At 47.0% G+C, this 27,267-nt stretch overlaps 1 protein-coding gene, 1 long non-coding RNA gene and 2 pseudogenes across 4 annotated transcripts; all 4 read right to left on the minus strand.

Annotated features, from left to right (window-relative positions):
- Window positions 1-3,165: 3,165 nt before the first annotated feature.
- Rnh1 (ribonuclease/angiogenin inhibitor 1) lies at window positions 3,166-15,691 on the minus strand. Of its 3 annotated transcripts, none has more exons than NM_001172100.1 (10): window positions 15,582-15,691; window positions 9,523-9,627; window positions 7,344-7,514; window positions 6,848-7,018; window positions 6,194-6,364; window positions 5,948-6,118; window positions 5,692-5,862; window positions 5,264-5,434; window positions 3,490-3,660; window positions 3,166-3,405 (listed from the first exon to the last, which is right to left on the minus strand). In NM_001172100.1, exons 2-10 carry the CDS (start codon window positions 9,606-9,608, stop codon window positions 3,318-3,320), a joined length of 1,371 nt encoding a protein of 456 aa, NP_001165571.1. In that variant the 5' UTR covers window positions 9,609-9,627; window positions 15,582-15,691; the 3' UTR covers window positions 3,166-3,317. The 3 variants fall into 3 exon arrangements, with proteins under 3 accessions (NP_001165571.1, NP_660117.2, NP_001165572.1); NM_145135.3 differs by lacking the exon at window positions 15,582-15,691 and adding an exon at window positions 11,516-11,776; NM_001172101.1 differs by lacking the exon at window positions 15,582-15,691 and adding an exon at window positions 11,414-11,526.
- Window positions 20,659-21,353, minus strand: Gm5905 (predicted gene 5905; annotated as a pseudogene).
- Gm51459 lies at window positions 21,487-26,462 on the minus strand. The gene is made up of 3 exons (XR_003946684.1): window positions 26,188-26,462; window positions 22,720-22,817; window positions 21,487-21,747 (listed from the first exon to the last, which is right to left on the minus strand). It is a non-coding gene; the product is annotated as a predicted gene, 51459 (long non-coding RNA).
- Gm22019 lies at window positions 24,056-24,151 on the minus strand (annotated as a pseudogene).
- Window positions 26,463-27,267: the final 805 nt, after the last annotated feature.

Consider the following 27,267-nt stretch of genomic DNA (forward strand, 5'->3'; position numbering starts at 1 on the left):
CACCACCACCTGATTCTTTTTTCTTTCTTTTCTTTTCTTTTCTTCCCTTTTCTTTTCTAAACTACTTAAAATGTTTTAAAGATTTTCCTTTATGAGAAGTGTTTGCCTGGATGTGTGCATGTGCACCACATGAGTGCCTGTGGCCAGATGTCTTTGGGTCTCCTGGAAGTGGAGTAAAGAAGATAGTCCAGAGCTGTGCTGGGAACAGAGCCTCTATAGGAGCAGCAAGTGCTCTTCTCACAGAGACATCTCCACAGCCCCATGCCCGTGGTGTCTCTCTTTCCTGACAGCCATTCTCATGAGGTAAGGTGACACCTTACTGGGTTTGATTTGCAGTTCCCAGGTGACCAATGGCAACAGGCATTTTCCTACCTGGCTTTGTCTTAAAGCTGTATCTGTTTAGATGTATTGCTCATTTTTAATCAGGTTACTTATAAATCCTGGTTAAAACAACAAAAGTTGGTTGTTGTAGAAATTCTTTTTTTTTTTTTTTTTTTTTTTTTTTTTATTTATTATTATATGTAAGTACATTGTAGCTGTCTTCAGACACACCAGAAGAGGGAGTCAGATCTTGTTACGGATGGTTGTGAGCCACCATGTGGTTGCTGGGATTTGAACTCTGGACCTTCGGAAGAGCAGTAAGAGCAGTCGGGTGCTCTTACCCACTGAGCCATCTCACCAGCCCTGTTGTAGAAATTCTTAAGCCCAGTCTGAGGTTTCTACGCTGCCTTTGACCATTTAGTTTCCGGTTCAAAGACACACAACTTCTGTTATTTACAATAAGCATTAAACAGGACAAGAGCTGGGCAGATATCTACCCTCTATGTTATTAAAATCTATTTTCTATCGATAACTCCGAGTTATTAATTACTGTGTTTCATCTGGGCTGCTCTTAACACCCAACTGACCAGCCTTCAAGGCCATGTTTTCTTGACTCCAAACTCATGGTGACTTTTTCTTCTTCCTCACCCTCCTCTCCCTTGGGGTCCTCTCCTGATTCCTCCAGGCCCAGGAACCCTAAAACCTGCTTGTGTCTCTTCTGCCCAACTATTGGCTGTTGCCATCTTTATTTACCAACCAGAAATAACTTGAAGGCAAGGTCACATACTGTCACTTGAGACTCCATTCAGACTTTGTTGTCTCTGGGGCAACCAAGTCTTGGGGTCCCTCCCTTACCATTATAATACACAGCAAAAGACCAGATCTCAACAGTTGATGGTCATGGTGGTTTATGCCTGTGATTGCAGCACTCCAAGTAATTTAGGCAGGGCTACTGTAACGTTAAGGCCAGCCTGGGTGATGGTGGAATACCTTGCCTGTCAGTCAGCATTGCCTGACAGCACATGCTTTTGATCCCAACATTCAGCAAAAGGAGGCTGATCTCTTAAGAGACAAACCAGGGCTACACAGAGAACCTATCTTTAGGAAAAATAATAAATGACCTTTTTCTGACTGACTTTCTGCAGAAGAGAGTCTGCCCCATGGCTATGTATGTGCACCAATAAACACAGTCCCTTCTGCTAAAGGGGGCAGATATATATATATGGGGGTGGGGAACTAGAGAGATGACTAAGCACCAGGCAGTTAGCTTGCTCTTACAGAGGACCTGGTTTCTGTTCCCAGCACCACACGGCTGTAACTCAGTTCCAGAGGATTGGACACTCCCCCGCTTTATTGGGTATGAACATACTGCACAGACATAAATGTTTGCAGAACACCCAACACATAAAAAGTAAATTTGCACACGCCTTTAATCCCAGTACTTGAGAGACAAAGAACAGGCAGATCTCTGTGGATTCAAGGGCAGCCTAGTCTACTTAGCAGGTGTGTGTTCAGCTAAGGCTACATAATGAGACCCTGTCTGATAAGTAAGATAAAAAGAAATAATAAAAATAAACCTTGCCAGGCAGTGGTGGTGCACGTCTTTAATCCCAGCACTTGGGAGGCAGAGGCAGGTGGATTTCTGAGTTCCAGGCCAGCCTGGTTTACAGAGTGAGTTTCACGACAGCCAGAGCTACACAGAGAAACCCTGTCCAGATGAAACATAGGAAGTAATAACTCAAGAGTTATCGATAGAAAATAGATTTTAATAACATAGAGGGTAGATATCTGCCCAGCTCTTGTCCTGTTTAATGCTTATTGTAAATAACAGAAGTTGTGTGTCTTTGAACCGGAAACTAAATGGTCAAAGGCAGCGTAGAAACCCCAGACTGGGCTTAAGAATTTCTACAACAACCAACTTTTGTTGTTTTAACCAGGATTTATAAGAAAAACCAAAAAAATTAAAAAGAAAAAAGAAAATACACCTTAAACTCAAAAAAAAAAAAAAAAAAGCAAACCCCTTAGCTTTCATTTTTGCCACATCACACAGCCAGTCTCTTGTCGACTTTTGTGTGACCACCCTTCTCTTAAGTGCTTTTAGTCATGGAAATTAGTTTGGCAATTTCACTTTGAAGATTTCAACCTTCTATAATTTGGGGTTTTTAGACTTTAAAGATTTTGCTCTCTTGTGGTTTGCTTTGTTTTCAACCCTTCTGTACTGGGAAGAGCTTTACCACTGGGTCTTAGCCCAGTCCTCCTGGGACTTCAGCTTTGGGAATGTATCTTTCAAAGTCATGCTTGACTGTTGCAAGCCGAGGTCCTCCTCACTCAGACTCCTCAGTGTGGGCAGGAGGAAGATTTCACCTCTGAAAATCACTTTAAGGCCTACCCTGGAGCAAGGTGTAATGGTGCACAGCTCCTGGCAACCCCTCTACACTGTCTGTAGTCCCAGTACTTGGCAGTAGGTATTCAAGGCTGGCCAAGGCTACAGTAGCAAGACCCTGGGTTTTTTTTTTGTTGTTTTTGTTTTTCGAGACAGGGTTTCTCTGTGTAGCCTTGGCTGTCCTGGAACTCACTCTGTAGACCAGGCTGGCCTCGAACTCAGAAATCCACCTGCCTCTGCCTCCCAAGTGCACCTGCCTCCGCCTCCCAAGTGCTGGGATTAAAGGCGTGTATCACCACTGCCCAGCTTAAGAGCCTGGTGTTTTAAGGCCATCTTTGAGACTGAGTAAGGACTGCTGGGCTGAGTCTATCTATGAACTGCCCTCTACACAGGAAGCAGTCATGGCATCATAGGTCCATAGCAGAGCTACACCAACCCACAAAGAACGACAAGGACCTTTCTTGCCATCAAAGTGTTTTAATAGTTATAAAGTGTCTTAAAGTTTTCTACTGAAGTAAGACCACAGTGCTTATTGCCGGTCAACACAAGGACACCCAGAGCCAGAGATCCTGCTGGCTGCCCCTGGGGCTGGATTGATGTGTCCAGAGGAACATCAGGAAATGATCCTCAGGGAAGGCCTTTCCTCCTCCAGGGCCCGAAGCTGTTCTTCCACCTCATTTGTCCAGTAAATGTCATACAGGCTGTACACAGGCAAGCAGAGAAAAGTGAGTTGAGGTGCCCACCTTCCTGACAACCCTCTGAGCCCCGGCAGCCCCAGTACTTACACGAGCTGCTGAAGGGTGCAGCTGGGCTGTTTGAGGCTCTCCAGCAGTTGCAGGACACCTGGGCCCCCCATGCAGTTGTTACTGAGGTCCAGTTCCCTCAGGCTGCGGTTGGCCAGCAGGACATTGGCAAGGCTGCTGCAACCACTATTTGTCACATCACAGTCTCCCAACCTGGATGGAAAGGGCAGAGCTGTTCCCCACATCCGCGATTTAGCAGGAAGGCAGCCCCTCCATACTTCATGCTTCCCTCAGGTGGATAAAATAGAACTCTAGCTTCCCCTGAGAGGGAACGGTGCACAGCCTCAGAGGGCATATCCATGTCTCTTAGCACCAGGAGCCTGGCTAGGCCAAAAGCCTGTGCACCAAGGCCAAACTACATCAGGATGCACATAGAAAGTGACACGGTAGACAGGTTTCCAGACTGAGGGAGATTGGGGTACAGGCCAAAGGAGTAAGTGAGCAGGTCTAGTACCCATACCAATCAGAGGGAACTTCCCCGAGGTACTAGAGAGTACAAGGTACATGTAGGCCCGGAGACAAGAAGCTGCTATGGATTGATTGGCTCCCTGAGGTATAGCTGGAATTTGCAGAACCCCACCTGTAGGTGAATATAGCAGGCCCCAAGCCTCATAGGAGAGAACCCACACTCCTTTCATCAAGACTTGCAGAGCATCCCACAACCAAGATGCTATTTCCTGGACAGGAGAGACTCCAGGCTGTTAGCCCTGTGGTGTCCCATCCAGAATGACAAAGTCAGGATGTGCTGCCACAGAAGGGTAAATGGTAAAGGACAAGACATTAAGAGTGACATGATGCTCTAAAAACTTAAAAAAATGAGAGGAGGGATTGGATTGTCCTCCCTTAAAACCCAAGGACTGACTCCTGGACTTAAAACCCAAGGACTGACTCCTGGACTTTGTAGAGAGAAAGGACAAGAAAGCACATTAATAAAAAAAGCGCTGGATGTGGTGGAGCACACCTTTAATCCCAGCGCTCGGGAGGCAGAGGCAGGTGGATTTCTGAGTTCGAGGCCAGCCTGGTCTACAAAGTGAGTTCCAGGACAGCCAGGGCTATACAGAGAAACTCTGTCTCGAAAAACCAAAAAAAAAAAAAAAGAAGAAGAAGAAAAAAAAATCACATTAATTGCCCAGGCCAAGACCCACATAAAGACAAATCAATAACCCAGAGCACAATGGGTAGAAAATCTCAGGGCTGCTCAAGAGGGCTGGGCTTACTTGCCGCCAAATCCAACAACCTGAATCCCATGCCTGGAACCCCACGGTAGAAAAACAATTGCAAATTATCTTCTGACTTCCACATGGTGTATACACATGTGGGGGTAAATATACACGTGGACAAAAATGTAAAATAATTTTAAAGTCTGCCAAAGAGCCAGGTGTGGTGGTGCAGGCCTTTGAATCCCAGCACTTGGGAGGCAGATGCAGGCAGATCTCTGTGAGCTCAAGGCCAACCTGGTCTACAAAAGCTAGTCCAGGACAGCCAGGGCTCAGTTATACCAAGAAACCCTATCTTGGAAAACCAAAACATCTCCCTGAACCAGAAAGAAATGGGAGAAATAGTACCCTAGGTTCTACATCTAGCTCACTGACCAGGATACACAAGAGTACTGGAAACTCATCTAATACAGAACGCATGCTCTGAAGCTAGAACGTGACTAAGGAAATGAGTTGGAGGCCAGCCTGTTCACAGTGAGTACTAGGGCTACACAGACCCCATTTCAATGGAGCTCTGCTTACCTCTGCAGCCTACTTACCAAAGCTCACGCAGCACTGTATCTGGCTGGCTCAGGGCCTTGCAAAGCTCCTGGACTCCCTCGTCTCCCAGTGGGTTGCTGCTCATTTGCAGCTCCAACAGAGAACGGCTTTTGGTCAACACGGAGCAGAAGTAGGGACAGGAGGCAGCTGTGAGGCTACAGGTCTTTATCCTGTGGGAACAGAAAGGCTGGAACCAGTTCTTCCAAGGAGCCCTTCCCTTGAAGGTCCATTAAAGGGACCCAGGTGGCTGACACCCACTCCCTTCCCCTTCCCTTCCCCGCAGCATCTGTTTATCTACCTCAATCTAATGCTGTCCTCTTCCTGATCCCGTCTTCCAGGGTACACCAGCATCTTCCAAACCTCACTCTACTCTAGGCTTTCTGTCTTTTCTGTCCTAGATATACCTTAGCCCCACTCAGGCCCTCACCACAGTGACTCCAGCTGACAGCCAGGCTCTAATAGGCTCTCACACAGCAGCCGGGCACCCTCATCCTTCAGCTCATTGGAAGCAAGGCTGAGTTCCTTCAGGCTCTGCTTGGCTCTGAGGACACGGCACAGGTCCTTGCAGCCCTCTGCAGTGATATCACATTCCCAGAGCCTGTGGGATAACAACATTATTCACGAATGTCCCTCATTCCACCATGTCTTCCATCCCTATGAAAAGAGACTGGGAACCAACTCACCACAGAGTCCTGAGCTTACAGCTGGGAAGCAGCAGTCCTGGGCACAGTGCTGCAATGCCTGCATTACCTAGCTTGTTGCTGCTCAAGTCCAGTTCCTGTAGCGAAGCTTTGGAGGCCACAACATCGCACAGATCCTTGCAGTTGGCTGCTGTGATACCACAGTTCTCCAGCCTGGAGACATAGGATACGGTAAAAGGAGAACTGGTGCCTGGCCCGACCCCTTAGCCTCTGTGGCCTAGTACATACTTGAGTGACTCCAGTTGACAGGCAGAGTCCTTCAGGCCCTGGCACAGAATACGGACACCAGGTTCATGGAGGTCGTTGTTGCTCAATACTAGCTCCTTAAAGTCAGCTTTCACCCTGAGCACTGAAGCCAGGGGCTCGCAGCTGGTAGCTGTGAGGTTACAGTATTCCAACCTGGGGGCAGGCACATCAAAAGGATTAAGGATAGGTCTAGAAGTGCAGTATCAGGGAGACGTAGGGGTGCTGGAATCTTATTTCCCAGTTGCTTCCTTAGACCTTATCTGGTTATTCAGGCACAGTGAATACCTAGAGCTGCCAGGCTCATATGGACACTAGCATTGCTCAGGGAAAACTGTCACTGAAAAGAGCCCTACCAACATGAGCGAGGTTCTCCCAGACCCAGCAGATAAACAAATTCCCATTGGAGAAGTGTCTTCAGCTCATCTGGGATCACACTGGACAGAATCTAGCCGACCCCACCAGCATCAGCTCCTCATCTCAGGCTAGGGCAGCTACCAGCCCTTAGCAAAGGGGAGGCCCTTAGGTCTTAGGAATCCCCTCCAAGGTTCTCATCTACTGTGCTGATGTGAAGCTTCCTGGCTGGGCTCTGGGTCATGGGTTGCAAAGAGCTCAGACCCGGACAAGGTATACACTCACTGAAGCTTCTCAAGACGGCACTGGGGGTCCTGAAGTCCTTCACAGAGCAGCTTCAGGCCTGCGTCCCCCATAGGGTTATCATTGAGATGTAGCTCACGCAGGGTAGACAAAGAGCGCAGCATGCCAGGCAGGATCCCACAGCCAGCCTCCGTCAAGCCGCAGTTCTGAAGGCTGAAGCACATGCCGCCAGCAGCGGTCGTGAACAGGTTCCTATCACATCTCGCAGGGTTAGGTACTGCTTCTCTAGATGGGCCTCCAGACCAAAGGAGGCCAGTATGGCTCAGCCAGACTTTTACTAGGGACTGGGACCGGGAACAATGCCATAATATAGCCTGTCCCAGCACTACACAATTCACTGATGTCCTGGCTAAAGCTGCGGTGCCTATCACTACAAGCTGTCCACACCTCCCCAACCTCTCAGTGGCTTTTGACATCACAGCTGCCTGTCTGCCCCAAGTTCTGCCCTGGATAGGCTGGGCTGAGCCCCTGGGCTTACCTCAGCTTCTGGATCTTACAAGTGGGATTCTGCAGGCCCTGGAGCACCAGACCCACACCGCCATCACCCAGTTCATTGGTGCGAAGGCTGAGCTCTGTCAGGGCAGGGTTGGCTTGGACTGCTGAGCTGATGTCTTTGCACCGCACTTCAGTGAGGCCACAGTCATCCAGCCTGCAAACAGTACTGTGTCAGCACGGCGCTGGCCTCAGACCCAACCGTCAGTCTCACAAAACAGCTGGAAGACCCATCCAGAGCCGAGGAATTCAAATATGGGTTATAACTACAATGCTTAAACTTGAAACAGGCTCCAAGTCAGCCTGGGCTACATGTGGAAGAAAGCTGTCTCAAAAGCAAGAGCTGGAATTGCCTGCCTAGCTTGTACAAAGCTCCAGCACTTCGAGGTGGGGTGGCCAGGGTAGGAGTGGATGTTGACAGTATGCAGAGGAACTCAGACCTGGTCAGAGCTGCAGCAGCATGAGTACATAATGAATCATAGCAGAGGATGACTCAGTCACGACCACATGGGGCCACCGTACACCCAGAACACCATGTGACTGACCACACCTAGAGTGTGTCCATACTCTCCGAAAAGCACATGACCACCGTGAAAATCACTGACTAGCCAGGGTATCTAGACTCAAAACTCAGGTTACAAGAGGAAGTGGAACTCTGCAGAAGGGTCTAATGAGATGATCAGTAAAGTCATGTGGGATCCTCAGCGATCAGAATGGGGGAAAGTCACAGGGCAAATCTGGGAATCTATGTCTGCCTAGAATGCCAGGCAGCATGGCAAAATGGGAGATGGTTATAGGAAGCTGATGGAGGGCTGAGGGTGCCTAAATAACCCTCTGACTCTGCTACGAACCTAAAACTGTCTCAGGAAAGATGAAGAAGAAGCAGGCATCTATGTGCAGCCTGTAAACCTAAGTCCCCAAGCACTGTAACGGACGAGTAAGGAGGGTTGCAACTCCTTTTCTCAGCCAGAAGGAAAAGCTGAGCAATAAGGGTTGGAAATGCTGAATGCAAGGTGTCTGCCACCTGCAGCTGCAACATCACCCGACACACCATGCCCGCCCGCCCTACCTGAGTCTGTAGTGGTTCACATATGCTTCTCATACATGATACATGCGTGCTGGGCAAGTTCTACTGCCTTACCTACATGAGCTACACAACCTGTAGTTATTTTTAAACTTGTATGTCTCAGACTAACTTCAAACTATGTACCAAGGTCAGAAAATGATCTTAGGCTTCTGATTCTCCTGCATCCACCTTCCCAATGCTGAGATATAGGCTTGTGCCACCATGCTCGGTTTATACTGTGTTGGAAATCAATTGCCCAATTCCATGTCAGTAAGAGCTATAGAGTGAGACCTTGTCTAAAAACAAATGTACAAAAATGTTGAAAAACTCAAGAATAACTCATGAAAATCTCATGAAGATTATGCAAAACAGCTTTCGGTCCCGGCCTTGGTGGCCGATCCACCCGAGCCGGTCCCCACTGCCCAGCCGTGCTGCTGCCTCTGACACAAGCGTAGGTTGAAAACTACAAGAAACTCGTGACTGAATGGCTCCAAGGTGAAGTACTCTTGCATGTAGCGACCAGGCTTGCCTGTATTCCACTTGAGGATTAGTATCGAAGCTGAAATAGGTGAAGTCCAGTTTACAAATAAAGAGTGAGGGCCATGTGAGTTTCCTTGAATGGCCTTGTAACTGATTACCCTGAAGATAGTTTCCTAAAGTTTTTAATCAATGTACTAGGATCCTGCCCCACCCCTTCTGCGTGTCCCACTGCCCTAGAATCAGATCTGCATGGCTATGACATGCTGGCCGTTTTAAAGATGCAAAGATTTCATGCTAGATCATTAGAATGTATCTGGACTTCAGTTAGGACAAGTTCTTTGCTAGTAACCAGTCACGTGTTAGCAATTGAGGTGTGTTAACCTGTATATTGTTGCCTATGAGTAATTTTCCATAATCTTTAATAAAGGCTTCCTGTGTTAATTCTAAAAAAATAAATAAATAAAGATTATGCAAAACATCTTCATGCCCACGAATAGAGAAAGTACTATTGGAACACACCAAGCCCATCAGGTGGCCCCAAGCTACAAGAACCACCCACCTCCACAACAGAGTACTGCCCTCCCAGCCAGACCCAACTGGTCCCCAAGGTTGCTCCTACCTGACCACTTCGTATTGCTGGATCAGAGGAAGGAGCTCTGTCCACCGGGCATCACTCAGCTGCTCACACTGGATGTCAAGACTCATGGTGGGTGCACAGTGCAGTCTGGGCAAAAGAAGAAGGAAGAGAGCTCTTGAGAAAATTTCTTATCTCGACAGGCTAGAATTTGTAAAAAGATGAGTCCAAAAGTTAAGAGAGTATTTTTTTCCAGTAGGGGCCCAGCCTCTCCCCAGCAAGTCTGTCCACACATTGAGTATCCCGGAAATAAGTTATCAGGGAGAAGCTAACTACATGGTACCATTAAGAGGAGCAGAACCTGAGAGCCTAGGACTATGCGACACAGTCACCCCCTAGCCTCTGAAGGAACCCAGTCACCCAGCACCAGGATACCAACTCTGGCCTGGAAACCTGCTTATTTGTGGGAGCCTGGCTACGGTCTGGAAACTCCAGTAGTGGGGCTTACTGCTGATTCAGCCTACTTCTTACTCTGAGAACAAGTTGGTCCAGCACCATACTCTACTGTTGCCAAGCCCTATACAAAGTCAAAGGCCAGGGAGCATGAAGCCTGGACACAAGCAACCACCTTAAGGGCAGGAAGGCACAGGACTCTGGGGGAAAAGGAGAGTATTCAGAGGCAGTCACTATAGCTTTTGCTTCTGTGACTTCCTTCTGAGTCTAGGGACTCAGGCCAGGACCAACTTCTCACAATCCTCAGCCAGCTCAGGCCCAGCCTGCAAAGGATCCAGGCAGTGTATCACACTAGGAAAGCTGGGACAAACAGGTTACAGGCTCTGACAACCTGAATAAGCATGACAGGCACTGGCTGTGGAAGGATGTATCTGAGGCCTAGAGACAAATACCCATGTCTCCACATTCCTAAGCAACTATCTGTCAAGCAAGCTAGCCTGGACAGCATGTGGGTATCCTGGAAGGCTTGAAAGAAGAGATCAGTGCTGTGCTCCTAGCACTGAAGGGAGAGCGGTACTAGGTTCTGTTTAAGAGAAACAGAAGTCACTTCAGCTGCTCTCTATAACAGTTACCGAAACTGGCAAACAGCTCTGTGTGAAGTTACAGTGCCTGGCACAACATGGCTTTACTAACGGGGTCTTCCCCTTCCTTCCCAGGGCTAGGAGGATACCCCCTTAATGCTAACCAGGAGCACTTTACACATATTGACACAAGGGCTAGTGACAGGGAAAACTGAGGCAACGGCAGAGATAACTCACTGTGGACATATAGCCAGGGCATGGAGAAACCAGTTAGCCCCACCCACAACTCGCCAGGGAGTAAAACCAGCACTGCCTGGATCAGATGTGTCATCCAAAGCCAGTCATCACTAGGGCACTGCCACTGGGGTGGGGTAGCTACAGTACTTCTAGTCACAGGTGCAACCCACACCTGCTCTCTTATGCACTACAGACTACAGGGTCCTAGAGTATCTACCTTTGAGGAAAGCACAGGACTGGACTTTATGGGAGGCAGGGTGCCAGCCAGTCCTGACGATCATCTGAGGTCAGGGGCAAGGGATGTGAAAGAACCCAGGCAGCTGGTTCTTCTCCCACACTCCTCCCCCTGTTTGGCCTTGGGACCAGGCAGGAGGTCCCACCAGCCTGGCTTAGAAGCATGATTCAGGCCTCTGCTTTGATGTGATTGGATATTGCTAACTAGCTGCTCCTAGCTGTTGGGTTAATCCTAGGATCTGAAGACACCCTCTTTGGGCCTTAAAGTGAGCGAGCGAACAGGTCGCTGGCGACGGAGCTATGAGGTCAGCCTTCAAGCACCAAGCAAGGCTCCTCTGAGGCACAAATGTGTCACCCTAAGGGAGGAACAGGCCTCAGAGACTCGCCGGGCCCGTGATCCCGCCCCCGCCCAATTTTTTGATCCCTCAAACCTTCTGGTCCAGCCGCTCTGCCACGTATTAAGAGGGCCAGGAAGGGACCCGAAAAAAACTCTCAAAGGCAGCCGGGCGCCCCGGAACATGGCCCTTGCTCACCTGGTGCCGCTGCAAGAGGTCCCAGACGATCCGTTTTCTTCCGCCCAGGGCGGGGCGTAGAGACTTTCGCCGCTTCTCTTTCTCTGGCCCCAACTAGCCTTTCACTTTGCCTACTGGAGACCGCCCACTAGGTCTGTCCCTCCCACATGCAGGCTGCACTTTGGGAACAGAACTTGACAAACCTGAGTCACTTCTTTGAGCCTGACTAAAAATACGTAAAATGATCCACAGCTGCCACGAAATGGGTGTGACTGTGATGAGAGCTTCTGGTATGAACACACCCATCTCTCCTACAGGCCGACCAGGTTTTCATGGCTAGAACAGTGTTCATTATGAACAGCCTTTCTCCCTGGGGATAGGGCTTGGGATGTCGAGAGCCTCTGATGCATGGGGCTCTCAAGCATTTCGTCACTAAGCATTTCTGATATTTGTCTTAAATATCGTTTATATATGAATGCTTCATCTGCATATATATCTGTGCATCGTGCCCAGGAAGGCCAGAAGAGGGTATCAGATTCTTGGGGAATGGCCACCATTCAGGTGTTGGGAACTACACCTGGGTGCTCTGGAAGAGCAGTGTCCTAAGCCATCCCTCCAGCCCATGTTTAAACTTTGTAACATACTCCCAAGTTATAGGATTTGCTTTTGGTTTCTGTATTTTTGAAATAAGGTCTTGATGTGTAGCCCAGGAGGGCCTTGAACATGCAGATTTGCTTCCTGAGTGCTGGGATTCTAGCACTGTGGAAAAAGTCAGCATTGAGAGTTTGTCACTCAGGAGCCCTGCTCTCTTGCACAAATGGCCACACACACCCTTGCCAAGGAACTGGCATCCATCCACCTAAGTGTTTGTTAAACACTTGTCATTTGCCAGATGCTGTTCTGAGTCCCTCCGGGAACTTTAATAATACAAGTAAAGGAGAGTCTAGCAGGCCAGCATAGGAAATCAGGAATTGTGTTCCCTAAAAGACCTGGGACAGGGAGCCCTGAAGGGAGAGAAGGAGGCAAAGAGACAGGCAAGAAAAGAGGCTGGAACTCAGCTTCATAAACCCTGTGCAGTGGCCACTACAGACAGAGCTTAATCTTCATCGCTGCAGAGCCATCCTCATGGAACCAATACCAACAACTGACCTGTGAAGTTGGGGATCAGTTCTTTGGGGAAAGATTAAAGCCTGCCCAATTAGAAGGAAAACTTTGGCCAGCCAGCCTTTATTTGTTGCTGCCATGAAGGAGAATTCCTGAAAAGAAGCTGTATCTACAGAGACTGGCTGATTAGAGTTTCAGTGCTGTGGAGAAATTGGGCTGGTGCAGTTCCAGAGGCTGCCTTATCCTGGGCTAGTTCTACCCCTCTAGAACAGCTCTTCCTTGCCTACCTGTGTTGCAACTAATATCTTGTGATCAGGCTGGCCTACAACTCACAGAGATGTGGCTTCCTCTTCCCCCTGACTGCTGGTAGGAAAGGCAAGTGTCACCACACCCAGCATCCTTTTGGAATCCTTTAGCAGACCAGTAGCTTCCACTAACCAAAAGCCAAGAATGTCATCAGTTGGCATCTTGGACTTACAGAAAAGCTTCCTTCCTCTTGTTGTACCAATCTCTCTGATGTACCCTTCAATGTACTTAAACTTGCCTTGTTTACTACTATTTTCTTCTGTAAAACTACAAAACGTCATGAAACTACCTCCATGGGAACACAGAATCTGGAGTAACCTAAATCTGTGTTCTCAGGCCATGGTCACTAACAATGACTCCAGAATAAACTATCTCTTATTCCTTTTAAGGTGAGAGCTGTAGTTGTTTTCATGGATACTGAGTACCCACAGACAAATGGCAGGGGCTACCAACTTAGGAGCCTGGGTTCAGGCAAGCCATGTGGCTGGCAGGTACAATGAGTTTCTAGCACCATACCAGGACCTCAGAACAAACTAAAGACAAGCACCTGCCTTCCTTCTACCAGCATGAAAGTGAGCTTTCTACAAAGACCACACCCAGTGAGGAAGGGTGAGAAGTGAAGGGGGCAAGGGCCCCTGGGTGCTGAGTTTGCACAAACTTTCCTGGAAGCTGTATGGGAGAACTCATGTGGGTGGGTGGGTAGGTGGGCCCCAGTATAGTCCTGAGGATCCTCTTAGGAAGCGGCGGAGATACTGGGTGAAAGGGCAAAGAAAGGTTTATCTTTTGGAGGCTCCAAAAGTTTCCTCCTGCAGACACTTGACTTTTAATTTCTCTCCTGAATTGTGAAGAGACAGCAGATATGAAACTGGCAAATTTTTTTCACAACTGTTACAATAGGGGGGGGGTGCTTTTTGTTCCTTTTTTGTTTTATTTTGGGTTCTTTCTTTCTTCCTTCCTTTCTTCCTTTCTTTCTTTCTTTCTTTCTTTCTTTCTTTCTTTCTTTCTTTCTTTCTTTCTTTCTTTCTTTCAAGACAGGGTCTCACTGTGTAGCTCTGGTTGTCCTGGAACTCACAATGACTGGCCTCAAACTTAAAGAGATCAACCTGCCTCTGCCTCCTGAGTGCTAGGACTAAAGGCATGCACCACTATCTATCCATGGCTCTGTCACAGTTTTTTTTTAAGCTGTGGTCTTGCAGCAGGCCATGGGCTGCCTTTAATCCTAGCACTCTACTCCAGAGGCCCAGGCAAGTGGATCTTTGTGAGTTCAAGGGTTACATAGTGAGCATGGGTTACATAGTGAGAACAAAAACAAACAAAAAGATATGGCCTTGCTATGTAGTCCAGGTTCACCTTGAACCCAGTACAAAATCAAGGCTGGTCTCATCCTCCTCCGCACTAAGCCACTGCTACCACGCACAACCTACTTTAGCTGTGTACAACCACAGTGGCCCAACCTTTACCTCACTAGCACTTCCATCAAGAAGGATAAGGGTGAGTTCAAAACCAGTTAGTGCTACATAATCAGTTTCAGGCTAGGCTGGGCTACAATGTGAAATTGTGTCTTTTTTGGGGAGTGTGGTTCGAGACAGGGTTTCTCTGTATAGCCCTCGCTGTCCTGGAACTCACTCTGTAGACCAGGCTAGCCTCCCTACCAAGTGCTGGGATTAAAAGTATGCACCACCACTGCCCGGCGAAATTGTGTCTTTAAAAAGAAAAAACAAGCCAGGCGTGGTGGCACACGCCTTTAATCCCAGCACTCCGGAGGCAGAGGCAGGCGGATTTCTGAGTTTGAGGCCAGCCTGGTCTACAAAGTGAGTTCCAGGACAGCCAGGACTTTACAGAAAAACCCTGTCTCGGAAAAAAAAAAAAAAGAAAGAAAGAAAGAAAGAAAGAAAGAAAAAAGAAAAAAAACAATCATCACATATACAAAGGCCAGTTTACAGAGCCATTGTTGCAAAAATATATTTATATACAATGTAACTTTCTTTTGTGCACAATTATGTGACTGAATCAACCATCTCTATGGTGGGCTACTTTCAGATTTCCCACTATCCTGCAACGAGGATCAGCTCGCTCTAAGGTCCTCCCTACACATTGCCAAAATGACATAAATTGCTGCAGAAATCTGTCTACGATATCCAACAATGCAAAGCGACTGTCAACAATGCAAAGCGATTGTCGCGAGGTGCGGTACCAGTTACGTGCCTACCATGGGAGCCTCTTCTATTTCCCCTAGAGTCTGGGAGGCCTAGGGTTAGTTAGTCTGGCTGCCCTTTCAGGCTATGCGTACATAATTCTCCGAAGACCTGGACGATCGAGCGACCCTCCACTAAAAATCTCGCTCTATCCAGGCCCTCCACCTACTCCTCAAATCCCGAGGAGGTGCTTTCGGAGAGGAAGGCCAAGGGCCAATTATTTCAGGGGAAAGAAACTCTGCTTCGGGGGCTAGGAGAGATTACGCATGCGTAGACCCACACACCAGGCCCACCACCCTTCCCCCCAGCCGGAGGTACACAGGGAGACGGCGGCGTCATCCAAGTGCGCAGACGCCGCGGCGTTCGTCCCTCCCCCAGTACTGCCCTGCCCGAGATCATCCGTCTCGCCTCCAGTTCTTCACCGGCTGAGCTGGGTACGGACATCTCAGTGACCACGAGCTAACATAGCACGTGAAACTGACCTCAGGAAGAACGAAGCCTGGAGACCCGGAGTGCGACAGCGACCTCCGGACTGAAGTGGAAGAAGCGTAGCGAGGCCTTCGTGTCCTCGCTGTGGGGGGCGGGGCTTGTTGTGCAGGCGGGGCTCACGTGGTACTTTGGTACTTTGGATGACTGAAGGGAAGCTTGGTACCCGCCTGGTCACTACCCGGAAGTCCAGCCGGAGTAGCACTACCCTGGAGTCCACCCGGCTGTGAAGCGGTGGTGCTCTTAGGGGTGCTTGACGCCCTCATTGTTAGAAACTGATGGGTACTGTTGGCCGATTCCTAGACCCGCTTTTGACCTACGTGATAAATGTGTTTCCGGAACTCTGCCAAAAAGTGTTCTGGAGGTTTTTGTTTGTTTCGGAGCCAAGGCCTCCCTCGTAGCTCTTAATGGCCTGAAACACTCTTTGTAGCCTAGACTGGCATTGAAGTCAAGTTAGCCCTGCCTTTGCCTCCCTGGGCTCTGGGATTACCCTGCCTTTCTTGATTATTTCTATTTGAACAAATATGAACAAACTATGTGGCCACCACATCTGGTCTCTGGATTATTTTATTTTTTTGTTTGTGTGTGCCGTGTATGTGTGCCTGTTTTGAGAGCATAGGAGGCAGACATCCAGTGACCTGCCTGACCGCATTCCACCCCGTTCCCTTCAGACAGAGTCTCTCATTGTCTTACTTTTCTACTGCTGTGCAATACCATGTTCAAGGCAACTTATAAAGGACAGATTTTAAACTTGTGTGTTGCAGAAGGTGAGTTCCTAATCACCATAGATGGGGGCATAGCAAACAGGGAGCCAGCCAGGCCTGCCTGCCTCAAGATGTAGCTGAGAGTTTATATCCTCATCTATAAGTAGGAGGCAGAGAGACACACAGGAAACCTCACAGCCCAGTGGAACACCTTCAACAAGGAGGTGGAAACTGATTTTGTTTACTAGGCAAATTGAAAATGGGTCAGCCTACAATCCTGTGGTCTAGATGAAGACACTGGCACATTGATTGCGTTACTAGCATTTGTTGTAGACCAGGATGGTCTTAAGAAACGTAGGGTGCCTGCCTACAGATGTGATGTCACAGGACCTAATAGCAGGAAAAGTTCCTGAGAGAAGACTTGGGAAGAAGCAGGAGATGGCTCACTTGAGAAAGTCACTTGTCATCAAGTCCAACAAGCTAGTTCTGTTATGGAAGCCCACATGAAGGGGAAAGAAAACTGACTAGAGTTGTCCTCTGATCTCCCCTCAGACTGTGGCATGCCCACACCCGTACACATTCATACACAAAGAATTAAATAAATGTTAAAGAGGAATTAAAAAGAAACAGGTGAAATCTTCATTAAGTCAGTATGTCCAAAATATCCTTTCTGAATGTAATCAGTATTTTTAAATTAAATTGAACGTAATTGTTCACATTCTTTCATACTCAATACTTGAGGCCCTATGGTTATATTGCTCTTGAGATATCTCAGTTCAGGTGAGCCATATTTCCAATGCTCAATGTCTCATGGGATTTTTTCCTTAATATGTTTATTTTTTAATTTTATATCTTCTATTACATTCTCATAATTTGAGGAAGTAGACATGTGTGGGCAGATATAACTGGTAGAATCCAGGGCCTGGAGAGATGACTCAAGGGTTAAAGGCACTAGTTGCTCTTCGAGGGGACCTAAGTTTGATTCCCAGCAACCACATGGTGGCTCACAACCATCTATAACAGGATCTGATGCCCTCTTCTGTCACACAAACATACATGCAAGTAGACATAGATAAATATTTAAAAACAAAACACACAAAACCAGGTAGAATTCAGAAGTGAAACAGGGTGCCCTTTTGGAATGGGGACAGCAGAGGGGTAAGATGTAGCTGCTAGAGTTTCCCCAGTATCATGGCGGATCTGCAAGGATTCAACACCTGCGGAATCAGATTTTAATAAGGCTTACAAGATTAGGTTTTATTTGTTGCATACAGAGGTTGAGTTACCATTGTTTCTGAACTAAGTTTGGGTTGCATTTTCCTTCACGGTGGCTCCTCTGAGTTTAAGAGAGAAAGAAAATAAAAAATGAATATTCGCCAAGCAGTGGTGGTGCACGCCCTTAATCCCAGCATTTGGTGGGCAGAGGCAGGCAGATTTCTGAGTTTGAGGCCAGCCTGGTCTACAAAGTGAGTTCCAGGACAGCAGGGCTACACAGAGCTACCTGCAGCATCCCACGCTTCAGCCATCTGGACAACCAGCAAGCCTCTTCTGCACACATTTCACCTAACAATTCCTAAACAGCAATTTGCAGACTTTGTGAAGTAACTACTAACAATTCAATCCAAATTACTGACAAGTTGTAGAGGAATATTATACAATGCTGTTATTTGATTTTCATTACATAAAATACAAATAAATTTAGAAGGGGCTGGAGAGATGGCTCAGCGGGTAAAAACACTGACTGCTCTTCCAAAGATCCTGAGTTCAAATCCCAGCAACCACATGGTGGCTCACAACCACACGTAATGAGATTTGATGCCCTCTTCTGGCGTGTTTGAAGACAGCTACAGTGTTCTTATGTAAAATAATAAATAAACCAAATAAATAAATAAATTTAGAAAACACAGCTTCAAGTCCTCAATGTAACAAATGGCATGTTAAAATCTGAAGTTCACAAATTTTAACTGTACTTCTCGGAATACCCAAGATACAATTCACAGACTGTATGAAGCTCAAGAAGAAGAAAGACCAAAGTGTGGATGCATCAGTGCTTCTTAGAAGGGGGAACAAAATACTCACAGAAGGAAATATGGAGACAAAATGTGGAGCAGAGACTGACGGAAAGGCAATCCAGAAACTGCTCCACCTGGGGATCCATCCCAAATACAGACTGCAAACCCAGACCCTATTGTAGATGCCGGGAAGTGCTTGCTGCCAGAGCCTGACAAATACAGCGGCGGATGCTCACAGCCAAGCATTGGACTGAGTGTGGGATCCCTGATGGAGGAGTTGGAGAAGGGACTGAAGGAGTTGGTGGAGTTTGCAGCCCCATGGGGGTTAGCAACAGTGTCAACCAGCCAGACCCTCCAGAGCTCCCGGGAACTGGACCACCAACCAAAGAGTGCACGTGGAGGGACCCATGGCTCTGGCCACTTAGGTGGCAGAGGATGGCTTTTTTGGACATCAGGGGGGAGGAGCGGCCCTTAGTCCTGTGAGGGTTCGATGTCCCAGTGTAGGAGAATGCCAGTGTAGGAAACCAGGAGTGGGTGGGTGGATGGGGGAGCACCCTCATAGAGGCAGGGGGAGGGAGGATGGGATAGGGGGTTTCTGGAGGGAGACCTGGCAAGGGGATAAGATTTGAAATGTAAACAAAGAAAATATCCAACAAAGAAAAAAATTTAAACATTAATAGAAAGAGAGAGAGAGAGAGAGAGAGAGAGAGGAAGGAAGGAAGGAAAGAAAGAAAGAAAGAAAGAAAGAAAGAAAGAAAGAAAGAAAGAAAGAAAGAAAGAAAGAAAGAAAGAAAGAAAGAAAGAAAGAAAGAAAGAAAGAAAAAATGCAACACAGCGCTGCTTCTGTGCTCTTTACTATTAATGAAGCCATTTCAGGAGCAGGACCAGCTGTAAAGGGCTCTGGCTCCCTCTAGTGGACGCCAGCTGGCAACATTCAAGGACGATGAGTCCTGCTGAACATGAAGCTGAACATCCAGGAGAGGAAAGGTCCGTCGCTGAAAACCCACCCAGGCTGCCCGTGAAAGTGGGAATACTAGAAATAAATCATGAAGTTCATGCCCCGATCCATCAGAAACCTCGGAGGATCCTCAGCTTGACAGGTGAATGGTCCACAGAGGCCACGGCAGCACCCACAGCTGTTCTCCAGTGGCTGAGCTGAGTGGTATTTGCTATAGTGGGACTGTGGAATTCTGGAGATGTGGAAAGGTATTCTTTCAAGAAACCAGAACACACCTGCTCTCAACATTTCGGGGCTATCACCCTCTGAAATCCAATAAGACAGCTTTCTTTAAAAAAGACTTTTTGGGGAAATGGGGGTCGTGGGGGTGGGCAGAAAGATGGCTCAGAGGTTAAGAGCACTTCCAGAGGTCCTGAGTTCAATTCCCAGCAACCTATGATTGCTCACAACCATCTGTAATGAGATCTGATGCACTCTTCTGGTGTGTCTGAGAGAGCTACAGTGCAGTTATATATATAGAATTTTGTTTTGTTTTGGTTTTTGTTTTTTGAGAGAAGGTGTCTCTGTATAGCCCTGGCTGTCCTGGAACTCACTTTGTAGACCCGGCTGGCCCGGAACTCAGAAATCTGCCTGCCTCTGCCTTCCAAGTGCTGGGATTAAAGGCATATGCCACCACGCCTGGCTCCATATATAGAATTTTAAAAAATCTTTAAAATATATATTTCAGATAGGAATGATACACATGCTAAAATAAATCTTAAAGAACACATGTACAAATCATAAAAATAGGGGCTGGAGAGATGGCTCAGCTGCTAAGAGGACCCATCTTTAGTTCCCAGCACCCACTGAGGGTAGCTCACAACCATCTGTACAGCTCAGGTGTCCCCATACCCTCTTCTGATTTCCAAGGGCACCTGCACACATGGCACACACACACACAAAATCATAAATAAATAAATAAGAATAAGGAGCTAGAGAGATGGCTCAGTAGTTAGAAGTACTTAATGATTTTCTAGAGAATTCAAGTTGTTTCCCACACTGCTGCCAGACAACTTAACTGCTTCGGGGAATCTAACATGTGTGGCCTCAGACAGCTACACCCACACACATACACACCCTTACAAATAATAGAAATTAATCTTTTAAAGTTAAGGGCCGGAGAGACAGGCCAGTGGGTAAGAGTTTTTCTGGTCTTCCAGAGGATCCGGGTTTGATGGTGGGTCGCAACCATCTGTAACTCCAGTCCCAGGGGATTGCATGCCCTCTTCTGACTTCAGGCACCAAGCATGTATGAGGTGAGCAGACATATATAACAAGCATATAAACCACATGTAGACACAAAATAATAAGTCTAAAATATCTTTTAAAAGTTAAAGTTAAATCTTTTTTTTTTTTTTTTAGTATCAATTCTTTTTTATTTTTCAGCTGGAAAACTAGACAATCCTCCAGTTCAGCCAAGTATTAATTAATCCTCTTCCTCATCATCACCAGCTCCAGCCCCGCCCTGGCCTTTCTTGGCATTCTTCCTCTTCATTCGCCCTAGACGGCCGCCACCATAAGGAGAACGGAGGGAGAAGTTGATGTGCTTCTGAGAGTCCAGGCGAACAATGAAGGATGGGATGTTCACCACCTGCTTGCGGACCCTAATGTGACGTTGGCGGATGAGCACACGGGCATGGTGAATAGATTTGGCCAGGCCCAGCTTAAAGACCTGGGTCTGCAGCCGCCTCTCCAAGAAATCCTCAATCTTCAGGCCCAGGATGTAATCCAGCTTCATCTTGCCCTCGTCCAGCACCCCAATGCGAACAAGCCGCCGCAGGAGAGCATTGCCTTCAAACAGAGGCATCCTTCTCGTCCAGCGTCAACAGCTCCCGGGCCGCCTTATGGATCTTGGCCAGGGTAAACTTGACCCTCCAAACCTCACGTTTGTTCCAGAGTCCATACTCTCCAATCAACTTTAGCTCCTGGTCGAGACGCGATTTCTCGAAGGGTCTCCGTGGGGTCACATAGGTTTTGCAACAAACCCAGCTTCTGGCGACCGGCATGTTGACCTCGCTAGGCTGGCTGCGCCTACGAACTCAGGCCCGAGACAAAGAGCAAAGTTAAATCTTTTGATAAGAGGAAAAATAAAAGATCAACCATAGTCTCATTATTCCATCCTCCTCCTCCTCCTCTTCCTCACTCCCTCCCTTCCCTTCTTTCTTTTTTCCTTTCTTCTTTCTTCTCCTCCTCCTTATTCTCCTTCTCCTCCTTCTCCTTCTTCTTCCCCCCTCCTCCTTTCTTCCTTTTAAAGACAGAATCTTTCTGCATACCCTGGCTATCTTTCAACTCACTATGTAGACCCCAACTGTAGAGATCCACCTACCTCTGCCTCCTGAATGCCGGGACTGAAGGTGTGCACCGCCATGTCCAACTCCATGGGATAGGTTCTCAGGTGTTGCTGCATGCATTTGGCCAAGCATGCTGATGTACGCCTTTCATCTCAGCCCTGGGAAACAAGAGACAAGAAGGTCTCTGTGAGTTTAGGACAAGCCACATGCCCATGGGAACATCCTGTCTCAAAACTACTTCTTAGAGAAAACTTGGTATGCGAGCAGGCACACAGATGAGTTTTGTTGCATATTTCAAACATAGAATGTATGCATGTTTATATGAACATGTATGTTCATATACATGTGAGGCTTGAGATGGCCTTGAAGTTACCCTCAGGAGCACCATCAATCCTAGTCTCTGAATTTATAAAGCAAGTGAGTGCTGTACCGGCTGAGCCACCCCTCCAGCCCAGCATAATGTGTGTGTGTGTGTGTTTTACTTATTTATTTACTTTGAGTTTTTTGTGGAGTGGGAGGCTAGGGGAGCAGGGTCTCTCTATGTAGCCCTGTCAAGGAACTCACTATTGACCACGTTGGCCTCAAACCTACAAAGATCTGCCTCCCACCACACCTGGCTCAGACAAGCTTTAATGGGTGCTGTGCATCCTCCTGCAGGCTACTTACTCTGAACAATAAAATGTGGGGTGAGATCTGTCCATGTTAATAGATGTTTATTCATTTCAACAACTGTAAAATATTCTATTGCATAAATATACAAACATTTAGTAAGTTCTTTTACTCCTGGTTTGTCTGATTTTTTTTTTCTCCTGCAGCAAATACACTTTACGTTTCTCTGTATCCTTGTTGGGTCACAGCATACATGATCATCTCATTCTGTCACCCCAAACGGCATAAGAATCCACCTTCCCAGGGCTGGAGTGATGGCTCAGTGGTTAAGAGCACTTATTGCGCCAGGCGGTGGTGGCGCACGCCTTTAATCCCAGCACTTGGGAGGCAGAGATAGGCAAATTTCTGAGTTCGATGCCAGCCTGGTCTACAGAGTGAGTTCCAGGACAGCCAGGGCTACACAGTGAAACCCTGTCTCGAAAAAAAAAAAACACAAAACAAACAAACAAAAGAGCACTTACTGCTTCTCTGGACCTGGGTTCACTTCCTAGAACTCACATGATGGTTCACAGCTGCCCCTAACTCCAGTTCCATGGGATCTGACACCCTCTTCTGGCCTCTGTGGGGACCAAGTGTGCATTTGGTACAAATATACACATGCAGACAAACAGTCATATCAAACAAACAAACAAACAATAAATAAATAAATGAATAAAATCTTTTTATAATTCACCTCCCCAACACGTCAGATCTTCCGTAGTTGGCTGACAGTCTCAATCTTGAAAGAGCTGAGCATGACAGCACACACTTGTTCCTTCCCAGCATTTGGGAGTACAAGGCCAACCTGGGCTATGTAGTGAATTCCAGGCTAGTCAGAGATATAAAGCAAGTCTCAAGAAAGAAAGAAAGAAAGAAAGAAAGAAAGAAAGAAAGAAAGAAAGAAAGAAAGAAAGAAAGAAAGAAAAAAAGAAAGAAAGAAAGGGGGCCGGTCGTGGTGGCGCATGCCTTTAATCCCAGCACTCGGGAGGCAGAGGCAGGCAGATTTCTGAGTTTGAGGCCAGCCTGGTCTACAAAGTGAGTCCCAGGACAGCCAGGGCTACACAGAGAAACCCTGTCTCAGGAAAAAAAAAAAGGAGAGAGAGAGAGAGAAGAAAGAAAGAAAGAAAGAAAGAAAGAAAGAAAGAAAGAAAGAAAGAAAGAAAGAAAGAAAGAAAGAAAGAGAGAAAGAGAGAAAGGGGCTGGAGAGATGGCTCAGTGGTTAAGAGCACTGACTGCTCTTCCAGAGGTCCTGAGCTCAATTCCCAACAACCACATGGTAGCTCACAACCATCTGTAATAAGATCTGATGTGTCTGAAGACAGCTACAGTGTACTCACATAAATAAATCTTTTTTTTTTTTTTTTTTTTTTTTTTTTTTTTGGTTTTTTGAGACAGGGTTTCTCTGTGTAGCCCTGGCTGTCCAGGAACTCACTTTGTAAACCAGGCTGGCCTTGAACACAGAAATCTGCCTGCCTCTGCCTCCCACGTGCTGGGATTAAAGGTGTGTATCACCACTGTCTAGCAAAACACATACATATATACACTTAAAAAAAAAAGGAACAAAAGAAAGAAAAGGAGGTAACAAGATAGCTCAGTGGGTAATACCAAAACAGACTATCTGAATCTGATACTCTGAGTCCACATGGCCCTAAGTTGCCCTCTGGCCTCCACATGCTACCCCCAAGTATGATAAAAACATATGTACAGACATAGCTCACTACAGCTCTAGCTGGCATTTCGACATGTACAGGGTCTCCTGTGGCCTAGGCTTGACTCAAGGTTACAATAAGCCAAGGATGACCTCGAACTTTTTTTTTAAAAATTTACAAATGTTTCACAAATCCTTGCACAGGGACCATGCTAGTCTTCTCTGTATTCTTCCAAATTTAGTATTTGTGCTGCCAAAATGAGCAAGGCTTTGAACTCTTGGTCCTTCTGCATATACCTCCCAAGTTCTGGTATTAAAAGTGTATATACTAAAAAAGAAAATGTGTGTATACTAGTCTCACTGTGTGTGGTGATAGGGATTGACCTAGGGCCTCATACATGCTAAGCAAGCACTCTTCCAACTGAATTGTGCCCTCAGCCATCTTTGCTCATTTTAATTGTCTTGATCAGAAGATTCTTACCAAAGGGACTTTCCCCCCTTTTCATGTAGCACGTACCAATGGGTGAGATGTGCAAGAGTATGCATGTGTTGCATGTGTGAGAGCGTGTGTGTGTGTGTGTGTGTGTATGGGTGTGTCTGTGTGTGTGTATGTATGTGTATGTGTGTGTATGGGTGTGTGTGGGGGTGTGTATGTGTGTATGGGTGTGTGTGTGTATGTATGTGTGTGTATGGGTGTGTGTGTGTATAGGTGTGTGTGTGTGTGTGTGTATGGGGGTGTGTATGTGTATGTATGTGTGTGTATGGGTGTGTGTGGACATGCTGCATATGTATATGGAGGCCTGAGGTAGTTGTCAGAAATCATCCATCTTCCATTGCTCTTTTACCTCCCTCACTGGAAGTGGGATCTCTCAAACCCAGAGATCTTGGATGTAGCTAGTCATCTTGCCTTGTGAATCCCATCTCTGCCTTCTGAGGCTGGAATTGCAGGGACTTGCCATGCCCACCTATAACTTAGGTGAGTTTCTGGATCTCCAAACTCCAGTCATCATGCCTGAGCAGCAAACGCTTTCACTGATGAGCCGTCTCGCTGGCCCCCCAACGATACCCTATTCTGACTATTTTTACGTGATTTCTATACCCAAACCACATAGACTTGAGTTTGGAACAACTGGCATGAAGTAGAGATACAAGATTATAATTCCTAGGACAATTGCTAGCATATTTATATGAAGAACTATCAAGCAAGCAGTTTTGCTGGGCTGGAGAGATGGCTCAGTGGATAGCACTGGCTGCTCTTCAGAAAACCTGTACACAAATGCAGGGAAAACATCCATACACATAAAATAAAAATAAATTTAACAACAATATGAACTAACCAGTACCCCCTGAAGCTCGTGTCTCTAGTTGCATATGTAGCAGAAGATGGCCTAGTTGGCCATCTTTGTGAAGAGAGGCCCCTTGGTCTCTTTATATGCCTCAGTACAGGGGAACACCGGGGCCAAGAAGTGGGAGTGGGTGGGTAGGGGAGTGGGTGGGAGGGTTCGGGGGACTTTTGGGATAGCATTTGAAATGTAAATGAAGAAAATACCTAATTTAAAAAGAGAGAGAGAGAAAAAATAAATCTCTTTTAAAGATACAGGTTAGGTTTGAGCAAGATGGCTCAGCCAGTAGGCAGGTCTGATGAGCTTAATTCTCCAGTTCCACATGGCAGGTGAGAGCCGACAGCTCCCCCAAACCTGTCCTCTGATCTCTCTCTCTCTCTCTCACACACACACACATACACACACACACATACACAGAGTAAATGTAAAAAAGATTTTATTTTGTTTTTTGAGACAGGGTTTCTCTCTGTAGCTCTGGCTGCCCTGGAACTCACTCTGTAAACCAGGCTGGCCTCGAACTCAGAGATTCATCTGCCTCTGCCTCCGAAGTGCTGGGATTAAAAGCACTTAATCCCCCCACCACCTGGCATGTTCCACCCTGCTCCAGTGATACACCTGACTTTGCTGTTGCCTTAATATAAACAGGCCTATTATAGCAAAATGAAGTCACCTCTTTCTAACCAATATGCATACTTGGCTTTTGACCCTGATCACTGGAAGCCAATGGCCTTGCTGCTGCCCAGCACCCTCTATCAGTGAGTACCCTGTAGCTTGTACCCTGTGCAATCCTTGATCTATCTTTGTGACTGCAGCACTTTGGAACCTGTTTGTAGACCCTGGAACTAGACTCTTCCACAACAAAGGGGAAACACAGAACATCAGAGACAGACAGCAGGACAGACAGCAGGAACAGAAGGCAATAAAATGATAGACCTAAAAGCAAACATCTCCATACTTACATTACATGAGAACAGACTCAGCACACGTTAGTCAAAAGAAAGATTGGCAGGGTGTTTCCAAAACTGTGTCTATTGACTGAGCAAGATGTCACACACCTCAATCCTATCACCCAGTAGACTGAGGCAAGATGATTGTGAGGTCATGGGCAAGGGTAACAACTGGTGGGAGGGGCAATGAGCAGGACTCCATCCCTGGCGACCATATATGCAGCTCAAGAGTTGCTGCCTGATGCCTTCTAAGATCCAGCTGGACCTAAAGATTCTGGAGAGATGGCTCAGTGTTTTTTTTTTTTTTTTTTTTTGGTTTTTCGAGACAGGGTTTCTCTGTATAGCCCTGGCTGTCCTGGAGCTCACTTTGTAGACCAGGCTGGCCTTGAACTCAGAAATCCGCCTGCCTCTGCCTCCCGAGTGCTGGGATTAAAGGCGTGCGCCACCACGCCCGGCGGCTCAGTGGTTAAAAGCACTAACTTCTCTTCCAAAGGCCCTGAGTTCAAATCTCAGCAACTACGTGGTGGCTCACAACCATCTGCAATGTGATCTGAAAACCCTCTTCTGGTGTGTCTGAGGACAACTCGTGTACTCATATACAAAAAATAAGTCTTAGCCGGGTGTGGTGGCGCATGCCTTTAATCCCAGCACTCAGGAGGCAGAGGCAGGCGGATTTCTGAGTTCAAGGCCAACCTGGTCTACAAAGTGAGTTCAGGACAGCCAGGGCTATACAGAGAAACCCTGTCTCGAAAAACCAAATAAATAAATAAATAAATAAATAAATAAATAAATAAATAAATAAATAAATCTTTAGAAAAAGAAAAGAAAAAGACTCTGTTGTCCCAGGGAGACCCCATGCCATGAAATGAGACCTCCAGCATGACCTGGCCAGGGTCTGCTCCTTTCCTGCTTTTTTCCAGCTTGGCCACCTCAACCTTCTGTCTGGTCAGCCAGAGAGCAATGCAATGTCCTATGGTCACCCCAAGAAGGAACAATTTAGCCAATGCCAACATTTCTATGTTCTAGCAAAATTGTCAGAGGTTCAGATACACAAGAAAATAGCTAAGAACTAGAGTCCGAGCCAGACAGCGA

Source organism: Mus musculus, chromosome 7 (assembly GCF_000001635.26).
Source record: "Mus musculus strain C57BL/6J chromosome 7, GRCm38.p6 C57BL/6J".
Taxonomy (NCBI): Eukaryota; Metazoa; Chordata; class Mammalia; order Rodentia; family Muridae; genus Mus; species Mus musculus.